This window comes from Bubalus kerabau, chromosome 23 (genome assembly GCF_029407905.1).
Source record: "Bubalus kerabau isolate K-KA32 ecotype Philippines breed swamp buffalo chromosome 23, PCC_UOA_SB_1v2, whole genome shotgun sequence".
Classification (NCBI taxonomy): Eukaryota; Metazoa; Chordata; class Mammalia; order Artiodactyla; family Bovidae; genus Bubalus; species Bubalus kerabau.
In genome coordinates, this window is record NC_073646.1 from 23,791,514 (window position 1) to 23,802,964 (window position 11,451).

The 11,451-nt window shown below is 52.2% G+C and overlaps 1 protein-coding gene across 1 annotated transcript; it reads left to right on the forward strand.

Annotated features, from left to right (window-relative positions):
• The first annotated feature begins 330 nt into the window (after nt 1-330).
• Nucleotides 331-10,324, forward strand: AQP8 (aquaporin 8). The gene is made up of 6 exons (XM_055561657.1): nt 331-414; nt 557-810; nt 3,759-3,885; nt 5,800-6,014; nt 8,515-8,649; nt 9,846-10,324. Exons 1-6 carry the CDS (start codon nt 403-405, stop codon nt 9,892-9,894), a joined length of 792 nt encoding a protein of 263 aa, XP_055417632.1. The 5' UTR covers nt 331-402; the 3' UTR covers nt 9,895-10,324.
• Nucleotides 10,325-11,451: the final 1,127 nt, after the last annotated feature.

The following is an 11,451-nucleotide window of genomic DNA, read 5'->3' on the forward strand; positions in this document are numbered from 1 at the left end:
AGTGGGAGCCTCCCATGTTCACTCACACACACGGGTCTCCTCTGGACCCCTCCATCTCCTGCTGGGGAAGACCTAGAGTTCTCTCCAGGTGACGCAGCAAAGACAACGCCTTTTCCCTTTGTTGGTAGAAAACTCAGCAATCCTTGACCACCCCCCTGCCCTGCCCAGCTGAGATTTTTTTTTTAAAAAGGCTTCCTCTCCATGACCTCAGGGCCACCTCCCACTGGTCTTTATTGCTTTCTCGGCACCCTCGGTAGTGTCTGGAGCCCTTTAAAAGGGGCAGAGCCTGTTAGTGGGCTGGCAGCCCGGGTCCTGGAGATAAGACTGTCCTGTCCGGGACAGCAGGTGTGGGTCTCCCAGCCAGGGCAGGACAGAGTCCCTCCAAGAGTCATCTCCGCCCCAATGTTTACAGAGGTGGGTCCACTCCTGGCCTCTTCCTCTGCAGCCTGGCCCTCCAAGTGGGTGGCTGAGGATTCATTAAAGGTGGAGGTGCTGGGGGCTTCCTTCTGGGCTCTCCTCTCATCCGGCTCCCTCTCTCTCTTGCCCACCCCCGCAGGCAGCTGTATCCATGTGTGACCTGGAGTCGGGCAGCGTCAAGGTGAAGGAGCCCAGCAACAGGGGCCGGTCGCATGGGTGCTGGTACGAGCGGTTGGTGCAGCCCTGCCTGGTGGAACTGCTGGGCTCTGCTCTGTTCATCTTCATCGGCTGCCTGTCGGTCATCGAGAATGGGCCGGACACCGGGCGGCTGCAGCCAGCGCTGGCCCACGGGCTGGCCCTGGGGCTGGTCATTGCCACGCTGGGGAATATCAGGTGGGAACAGCTCTGGGCACTCAGCCTGGTGCCGGCTGCGGGGAGCTGGGGGCAGGGAGGGGCATGGTGGGCAGGCACCCAGGGGCACACACCCAGGATCCCGAGAACAGTGTGGATAAGAATGTGGGCTGGGGGGTCAGACTGCCTGGGTTAGAATCCTGGCTCTTCAGTCCATGAGCTCTGCAGCTTTGGTTAAGTCACTCTCCAAACCCAACTGCTCACCTATGAAATGGGAACAGCATTTTCTAAATCTTATTTCTCAGGCCAATGCAGGTATAATGCTCATGCTTACCATGAACTATTCCAAGCACTTTGTGTATAGCAATTCATGTAATCCTTACACCCCTGGGTGGTTGGTACTATTATTAGTTCCATTTTTTCACTGTGAAGGGGAAAGGTCAGGTAACTCATCCAAGGACCCAGGGCAGAGCCAGAATGCAAACCCAAGCTGTCTGTTGCCTAAACCCAGACCCTCCTGGTGGAGGTACAAGAATGAAATGTTGTGAAGTGCTCAGTCTATAGTAAGCGCTCAATCACTGTTGGTGGCTGTGTTACTGTTACCTTTGTTATTGTTGTTTAGTCAGTAAGTTGTGTCCAACTCTTTGCAACCCCATGGACTGTTGCCTACCAGGTTCCTCTGTCCACAGGATTTCCCAGGCAAGAATACTGGAGTGGGTTTCCATTTCCTTCTCCAGAGGATCTTCCTAATCCAGGGATCAAACCCATGTCTCCTGCATTGGCAGGTGGATTCTTTACCACTGAGCCACCTGGAAAGCCCATAGTTACCATTAGGACAGGGATTTGCTCCAACCTAGGGGAAGGCAATGCCTCACAGAAGAACCCACCAGGTGGGGTAGGGAGGGCCGAGGGGCTCCCCTTGCCTAGCCCTCCCCTGAATGGAGGCTCCACCGGGAGGTCGTGGACTCCCAGGAGAAACGACCCATTGGATGAGGTGTCTGGCAGGGAGATCTAGAATCTGGTTCATTTGTATTTAATCTCTCACAGAAAACTGATCTGAGTAAGGAAATTAAAATACTGTTTCTCAGAAAAACAGAATGGAAAGAGAACTGTTACATTTCTCTTTAAATATCTAAGGGAAGCTGCAGGTGGGATGAAAATTAGAGTCCTCTGTTCTCATTGGTTCAGGGATGAAGGCAACATTTGTCATGGCTTAGCAGGGTGACCAGGGCAAGTAACTGCACCTACGTTAGGTGGAATAAAAGGAAGATGATAATAATAGCTGATACTTGTTGAATACCAACTATCTGCCACCACTCTATAGGAACATGTATTAATTATTTTTGCAACAGAGTTTATGAGATAGGGATCACTAAGGCACAGAGAGGTTTTATCACTTGCCCATGGTCACACAGCTCTTCTGTGGCCGAGCTGGGGTTTGAACCCAGGCCAGCTGGCCAGAGAGGACATTGCTTTGCACTGCAGGAGACTGCCTATCTGAAATGCCAGCCTTTCATCCAACCATCTGTTTTTTGTCAACAAATATTTATTGGGTACCTACCACGAACCAGGCACTGACTTTGAGGTTGTTGGAGTACCCAGCCCAGCACCTAGCGCAGAGTAGGTGTTCAGTAAGCCTGTAGTGAGTAAACAATGGATGATTGTTTTATCGTTAATGAGTGTGAAGTGAGTTTCTTGAACATGTGTGGTGTTCCAGCCCTCTCCTGGTTGAGCCATGCTCTGAGTGAGTTTCTCACGCATTTTGGACTGGGTGATTTGGTGGGGGGCCTGATGGCAGACAGGCTTCTAACTCTGCAGTCTCCGGCGGGAGGCTGCCCCTGCCCCTGCCCCCCACCTCTCTGCTTTGGCAGAGCTCAGGCTAAGCTTGGTCATGGACCCGAATCGACTGAGTCTGAGATCAGCTAGTGCTTCCTGACCCTGCAGGAAGCTCCCCGAGGGCCTGTGCAGAGCTCGGCCAGACAAGCTGGGGCAGCTGGTCCTGAAATGTTGGACCAAGTCTTGTGTCCAGAGCCAGGGTCCTTTGTCCAGTCTCAGTTCAGTGTCCTGTGCCCACTGGGTGGGCAGACCCATTAGTGGGCTCTGAACAGGTGGGGAGACATGGAGGGTCTTGGGGTCACTGTCCCTCTTATTGGGAGTGTCCATCCCATGCTCCTGAGGGCTTGTTGAGCCAGCCTCTCAGGACAGCTCTTCTATCTGTGTGGGGCTGGACAGGATGCCAGTGGGTGTAGCAGGGTATTCAGGGGCCTCCTGGCCCTGGCACTCAGATGGGTTGAGTAGCTTGGTCAAGAGGAAGGCTCTTTACCCAGGACCAATGGAACTGCCCCATGGAGCCAACCTGAACCAGCCCTTTGACCTAGGTTCGATTTTGTCTAACCTCCCTGCACATTGCAAACCCCAGATCCCAACCCCCAATATAATCATGAACCTCTAACCTCACTCCCGATTACCAATGCCATTTCCAGGAACATTTAACCTCAAGTTTAACACACAACGCTAGTCACACTTTCAGACCCAAACTAGGATTTTTATTGGTTGAGCAGTTCAACCAGTCAGGAGCTAGTGTTCAGGGCCTGGTTACTTTTACGGGGAGGCCGGGATACCTCTCCTGGGCTATGCATTTGAAGCCTGGGATCTTGCTGTGCTCTGTGGCCACAGCTCTGAAGGGCTGGATACAGCTCTGCGGGGGTCGACAAGGAGTTGAGAGATGCTTTTCCATCATGTTCTTCCTCTGGGTCATCCTGGATCTGGGGGTAGGACAGGAATTGGGCTGCCCTCCCTTCCCAGCCTCCCCTCTCATTACCTTCCCTCCACCACCCCGCACCTCAGGGAAAGTGGGGATGATCCGGCACCTGTTTTCTGCTTGGGCTGCCCTTGACTGACATTGGCCCTGCAGGGCCAGCCAGGGTGCTGTGGGCACCCAGGCTCTAAGCCTTGGCCTCATGACTCATTCTGCTTTTTTTGGGCAATAGCGGTGGACACTTCAATCCTGCAGTGTCCCTGGCAGCCATGCTGGTTGGAGGCCTCAAGCTGACGATGCTGTTTCCCTACTGGATCTCCCAGCTGTGTGGGGGGCTGATCGGGGCCGCTTTGGCTAAGGTGGGTGATCCCCCAGGGGGCTGGGCTGGGGGCTTTGGCTCTGCCAGGGCTGCTGGGGTGCGTGGGGGTGGGGAGTGGGGACTGTCTGACTCTTTTCCTGTTGCCTCCAATGGGACTGGAAGTGAACGCGTTAGTCGCTTAGTTGTGTCCGACTCTCATGACCCCATGGACTGTAGCCCACCAGGCTCTTCTGTCCATGGAATTTTCCAGGCAAGAATACTGGAGTGGGTTGCCATTTCCTTCTCCAGGGGATCTTCCCGACCCAGGGATCAAACCTGGGTCTCCTGCATTGGCGGGCAGATTCTTTACCATCTGAGCCACCAGGGAAGCCCACCAAATTTCTACCCGGAAGGGAACACTCAAAGGGCCTTTGGTTCTTTCTAAACCCACCCTGTTCTGTCCATGTCTGGATACAGCCTTCCCTGGGGAGACCAGGAATCAGAATTCAGAACTGAAAGTTTCTCTTCCTGAGTCCATTTGTGGCTTTAGATAATGCTGATTTTTAAAATTCATCCATTCACGCACTTGTTCATTCCTTCTACAAACATCTCACTAAGCACCAGCTGAGGATTCAGGATGCATATGGTTCTTCTCCTTGAGAAACTCCTGAACTAACTTCTCTGTGTGTTCTCCAGTTTGCCTGCCTTTAAACTGAGTTACTCTACCTTTGATGGGAGTGAACACTCAATTTACTGGAAATCTCCCATTCCAACAGAAAGGCTAGCTCTTCCTCTCAGCCACAGAATTGCTATGGTTATACACCAAACTCCATGCATAGACTTCTTTATCTCTCTTTGCCCACCTGAGTTTCTTTTTTCCTTCTTCTCTTTTCTGTCTCTCTCTTTCCTGCTCTTCTTACGTCTTAACTAGGAGTCCTTCAACATGAAGGCTTTGCTTGGCTTGTGGCGGGGTGGGGGAGTTTGGGGTGGGTAGGAGTGAAGGGGGTGCCTATTAGGCTGGCTAGGGTTTGGTCTGTGGCTCTAAGCGCTGCCCACTGCAGACTATGGTCTTGATCCCCATTTTGCTATCTTCCCTGCCCTGGTAACCGCACACCCCATTTGAGACCCTGCTGCCCTGTCTGTTTAGAATGGGGACTGCTCTGATTCCCCATGGAAAGCAATGCTTGGACTCTCCTTCAGGCTGGGCCACTTGCAGACTCATCCAACATGATGGAGATGAGTGCGGGGCAGCAGTGAGCTCACTGAGTGTTCCCCCCGCACCCCTGCCCAGCACTTGACAGAATCCTCTCATTTAATCTCCAGCTTGACCAGAAGTCAGCAGCTGTCCTTAGAGAGCACCCACCACCTGGGCCAGGAACTGTTATTATCAGCACCCCCACTTTGCAGAGGGGGAAGCCGAGGGGCAGAGAAGGCAGTGACTTGCCCAGGTTCAGATGAGCTGAGGCACAGCAGGGCCCAGATTTGAGTTCTGGGTCCAGAAGCTTGTTTGCCCTCCCAGGGGTCGTGATGACCCAGAGGCCGACTTCCTGGGAAGCCAATGAGCTTAAGTTCCATGGCTCTTCTCATCCCTTCAAAGAGGTCTTTTAGGGGGCTGGCAATGTGTTCACCTGAGTGTATGTGTTTGCAAAATTTGTAAAAATTAGGTATTTCTGTATTCTTTTCAAAAAAAGGTCATCTAAGTTTCATATGCTTCTGGTCCACCACACCTGGAGCCACCATTAGGTTATCCCCATTTTACAGATGAGCAAAATGAGGCTCAGAGAAGTCCAGTAGCTCAGGTGAAGCCACACAGTAGGAACTGGTGGAGCTGGGATGTGGTTCCAGATATGTCTGGCTGCACATTGGACAGGACCCTTCCCTGGCTTTAAAGCGTGTGAACCCCCCACCCCCGGACCAACCCAGTTCCCAGCCGTGTCTCCACCCCCACTGTGGGGCTGAGCACTGCGCTCCACAGGCGGTGAGTCCCGAGGACAGGTTCTGGAATGCGACCGGGGCGGCCTTTGTGACAGTCCAGGAGCCGGAGCAGGTGGCCGGGGCAGTGGTGGTGGAGGTCATCCTGACGACGGTGCTGGCGCTGACCGTGTGCATGGGCGCCATCAACGAGAAGACGCTAGGTCCTCTGGCCCCATTCTGCATCGGCTTCTCTGTCACCGTGGACATCCTGGCAGGGTGAGTGCTGCTCGGCAGGGGGACTGCAGTGTTCAGCCCTGGGCCGAGGCTCGGTCCTGGAGGAGCTCAGACCTGCAGAGCCTCCCTGAGGGTCATATGCCTGAGGGTCGGTAGCCAACAGAAGCCATGCAGACAGTTTAACCGGGAAGTGGGCCATAGGAGGCATACAACAGGGAGTGGTGGGGACTGCGGAGTCTTGGGAGGCCCCCACCATGCACCTCTGATAAGTTATCAGTGTGTGGGAATATGGGCTTGGGGTGACCTTTTAAATTTCATTCCAGGGAAGTCAGAAGACTGGGTTTTTATGTGCATGTCCTAATTTTGTAGTATCAAGAAATCATTTCTGTAGACTGTGTTTATATTGCCAGCAGCCAGATTTTAGCTTCAGACTTACAAAGAGCTTTCACACCCATTGTCTTGTTTATCAAGAGCCTCTCAGTAGGCTTGGGAAGGCATTAAGGAGACAAAGGGTTATGTCTCCCCATTTATACATAAGGAATGGAGAAGGCAATGGCACCCCACTCCAGTACTCTTGCCTGGAAAATCCCATGGGTGGAGGAGCATGGTAGGCTGCAATCCATGGGGTCTCCAAGAGTTGGACACGACTGAGCGACTTCACTTTCACTCTTCACTTTCATGCATTGGAGAAGGAATGGCAACCCACTCCAGTGTTCTTGCCTGGAGAATCCCAGGGACGGGGGAGCCTGGTGGGCTGCCGTCTATGGGGTTGAACAGAGTCGGACACGACTGAAACGATTTAGCAGTAGCTGCAGCATACCTGAGGAAACAGGCTCAGAGAAGACACCGGTGACTTATTTAAGTCATTGTTCTTTAGTCGCTCAGTAATGTCCGACTCTTTGTGACCTCAGGGACTATAGCCCGTCAGGCTCCTCTGTCCATGGAATTCTCCAGGCAAGAATACTGGAGTGGGTTGCCATTTCCTTCTCCAGGGGATCTTCCCAACCCAGGGATCCAACCTGCATCTCCTGTGTTGGCAGGTGGATTCTTTACCACTGAACTACCAGGGAAGTCCCTCATTAAAGTTATTGTGTGTGTTAGCCACGCAGTTGTGTCTGATTCTTTGCAATCCTATGGAGAAGGCAGTGGCACCCCACTCCAGTACTCTTGCCTGGAAAATCCCATGGATGGAGGAGCCTGGTAGGCTGCAGTCCATGGGGTCGCTAAGAGTCAGACACGACTGAGCGACTTCACTTTCACTTTTCACTTCATACATTGGAGAAGGAAATGGCAACCCACTCCAGTGTTCTTGCCTGGAGAATTCCAGGGACAGAGGAGCCTGGTGGGCTGCCGTCTATGGGGTCACACAGAGTCGGACACAACTGAAGTGACTTAGCATGGACTGTAGCCCGCCAGGCTCCTCTGCCCATAGAATTCTCTAGGCCAGAATACTGGAGTGGGTTGCCATTCCTTTTTCCAGGGGATCTTCCCAACCCAGGGATGGAACCCAGGTCTCCTGCATTGCAGGCAGATTCTTTACCATCTGAGCCACCAGGAAGCATCAAACGTCATTGGGCAGTGGCAAATTAAGTGAAAGATCTGGGACAAGAGCCCCTGCTAAAGGGGGGATGAGGGAACTCGTTCCTGAAGGCCAGCTTCTAACCAGGTGTAGCCTTTTCTAGCTCTGTCCTCTGACCCTAAGTCATCTTCTGGGAGGTGGCGCCTGGGGAGGCTGGGAAAATAGGCGTATAGAGCAGTAGCAGGGCTTTGCTGCCCCCTAGTGGCTCTTGGTTCACTTACAAACCTATTGACTCATTCATCCGGCTTTGACCGCTGGCCACAGGTGGCGTCCTTGCGGGGTGAGGCCTGAGTGAGGACCCCAGCTTGAGTCAATGGGGCGAGGGTACAGACACCGGGACTAGAGAGGTGCTCCTGGGGAACAGCCGCCCTGTGGGAGATGCTGGGCCCCAAGCTTGCGGCACAACAAAGACCTCAACCAGGTCATCTGGGTTAGAGTTAACACTTGGAATGAATTATATGAGAAACATGGGCTCTGTATGTGTTGTCTCATCCATCCCTGACAACAACCTATGAGATATGCACGCTCACCTCAACTGAAACACAGAAAGGTGAAACAAATGTCACCCGTAGAAATCTCTAGAGTTCTAAATCTAGACCCACTTGACCCTAAGTTCATATAGCTAAGAGTTGCCTGACTTTATCAACTCTGGAGAAGGCGTAGGTCCATTTTCCTTCCTGCCGTCACTGAGCCGGCCCTGCTTGCTGGCCATTCTTCCAGAGGGGTGTTGGGGGAGTGGCAGACCTTAGGGAGGACCCCAGGGAGGAGTCAAGCCTTTCACTTCCTCGTGTTAGAAGTCTCTTCACCTGTGTCTTCTTGGGAAACTTCTGGACGCCCGTGCTATCATAGTGTAGAGAGGGTTTCTGGGTAGTGTGTGATCTAGGCCCACATAGGGGATGAACCAGGGTGCATCGGGGCTCATTGGCTGGCATCCTGCTGACGAGTGTGGCTGGGCGTTGGCAGGGGTGCTGTGTCTGGAGCGTGCATGAATCCTGCCCGGGCCTTTGGACCTGCCATGGTGGCCAACCACTGGGACTACCACTGGATCTACTGGCTGGGGCCCCTCCTGGCCAGCCTGCTTGTAGGAGTGCTCATCAGGTAGGAATGTGACACGGGGTCGTGGCCCATCTAGGGCATGGGGATAGTTTCCAGGGCATCGAGGGGTAGGGAGCTAGGGTCTCGCTTGGGTTGAGAGCAGAGAAGAGGCAAAGATTATGGCTCTGGGACCTTTGGCTGCAAGTGATGGAAATTCATTTGAATACAGCTTTTGTCATAAAGGGAAGCTCATTGGCTGGCATAACTGAAAAGTTTACAGGTAGCCCTGACTTTGGTGGGAGCTCACACAATGTCTGTAAGGCTGATCCTTCTCACAGGCTCTACTGTCCTCTGGATAGGCTTTGTGCTTAGGCAAAGCCTCTCCAATAGAGGCAAAGATGCCCACCAGGCATTCCAGGCTTCCATCCTAGCAGCTCAATAACTGAGACCGGAGGAAATAGAACAACAGCTCTTACAAAAGTCGTGGATCTGCTGTTCTCTGGGTTGAACTGGCCCGGTGTGAGCCATGTCTACCTCTGAACTGGTCTCTGTAGCCCTGGGGCCAACTCTCTTATTGGCTATGTCTGAGCATGAGCCTAATCCTGGAGTTCGGGTGAGGTCAGCCCCTCCTGAACAACTGTATTGACTGAGAGTAGGGGAGGAATAGCTCCCCACAGGGGTGTCATACAACTCAGGGAACCCTATCCACATAGAAAATCATGTCAATGGTGCCTCCAAGAGCATGCATGTCAGGAGATGCCATTCACATAAGACACATTGTAAGCGGTGCTCCCTGACTGTGTGCAATGGATAAGGTTGATGTTATTATCAGGAGGATAATATCTGCTTGACTGCTTCTCCTCCAGCTGTCATCTGTGAGCCTCAAGGATCCAACTTTCTGCTCCAAGTTGTGTAGGGATGTGAGTTGGTACAGAGCCTGCTGTCTGGGCAGGGACAGGCACTGGGCTGGGCTGATCTAGACTGCTTGCATCGCTGCCCATCTGCAGTCCCGGCTTGGGCTGTGGCTTAGTGAAAAGCATCAGGAATCATTCTCTGATGTTTTCAAAATAGTACAGATGAGGATCTTCAGGAAAAGGGGTTGGAAACCCAACAGAAGAGAGTTTCTCCCTCTACCCCAGGAGATCTGGCTATTGAGGCTAGAAAGGCCCAGGAAGGCATCTCTTCTGGACCTGGAGACATGTGATGAAGGACTCTCTTCCAGAGACTTGGAGACCTCAATGAGCCACCTTTTTTTGTAGGTTCTTCATTGGAGATGCGAAAATTCGTCTAATCCTAAAGGGACGGTGAGGCTGAGATGGTGGAATTCCTGCCACCCCAGGGACCTTCAGTGGCTCCATCCTGGACCACAGACCAGACAGCTTTGCATTTCCTGTCGGGGCAGAGCCTCCAAGGAGTGACTGACACGATTCCCCTGACTTGGGCCTGGCTTCTCAGTGGTGCTAGGTCCTTCGCATTCCTTTGTGCTCATGAGACTTCAGCCTAGGGAATGTGTCGCCAGCGCCACCCAGAGGGAGGTAGAAACAGCGCAACAGAAGAGCTTTTGCCAGGGAAGGTCCCAGGAGTAGAGGAGGTGATTGTTAGTGTGTCTCTGGTCATTTCCCTCATCCTCTTTCTCCTTCTCTAGTCCCTGATTTCTCTGTTACAAAAGGGCCTTCTGTGGTCTGTTTCCCTGCTGCCTGAGCTGTCAATCCAGCTTTGCAATAAATAGTCCAATATTTCCTCTGTGTGCCCACTGGCTGGCCTTTCCTTTCAGAAATGGACACTGCTGGGGAGGAAGCAAAAGTCCAGGTTGGGCCAGACCCGTGGGAACTCAGTCTGGAGCTAAGTCCATTCTAGAGTCCTGTTTGGACTCAAAATCAGTTCCAGATCACAGACCTCAAGACCCTGCTGAAAAGCCCACTGCAGACTCGAGGGTCTGGTTTAGTTCCCAGGGCTATCCAGGACATGAATCTACCCACTCATGGCACTTTAGCTGAGAATGAGGGTGGATATGAGGGTGGCCCAGAGCTGCAAGGATTTTCCAAGGAAATATGTAATGTGTCATAGCACAAGTCTAGGGAGACAGAGGTGTTTGATGAAAGATAAGAGCATAAAGAATAACTAAAGATAAAAAAGAATAAAATGACACATTCCAAACTTCATACCTTACAAGTAGAGTGTGTGTCTTCTCTGCTAAGTCACTTCAGTCGTGTCCGACTCTGTGTGACCCCATAGACGGCAGCCCACCAGGCTCCCCCGTCCCTGGGATTCTCCAGGCAAGAACAATGGAGTGGGTTGCCATTTCCTTCTCCAATGCATGAAAGTGGAAAGTGAAAGTGAAGTCGCTCAGTCGTGTCCAACTCTTAGCGACCCCATGGACTGCAGCCTGCCAGGATCCTCCACCCATGGGATTTTCCAGGCATGAGTACTGGAGTGGGGTGCCATTGCCTTCTCCAGTGTCTTCTCTATGAGGATCTACATAAAATAGATAGCTAATGGGAATTTGCTGTATGACTCAGGGAACTCAAACCAGGGCTGGGTCTGTAAAAACCTGGTTGGGGGAGGGCTCTGTAACAACCTAGAGGGGTGGGATGGGAAGGGAGGTGAGAAGGAGTTTCAAGAGGGAGGGGACATATGTATACTTATGGCTGATTCATGTTGATGTATGGCAGAAACAACACAATATTATAAAGCAATTATTATCCTTCAATTAAAAATAAACAATTAAAAAAAAAGAGAACAAAAGATTGAAAAAAAAAGAATCTGCTTGCCAAAGCATGGAACAGGGGTTCAATCTCTGGTCTAGGAAGATCCCACATGCTGCAGAGCAACTAAGCCTGTGCACAACTATAGAGCCCGCTCGCA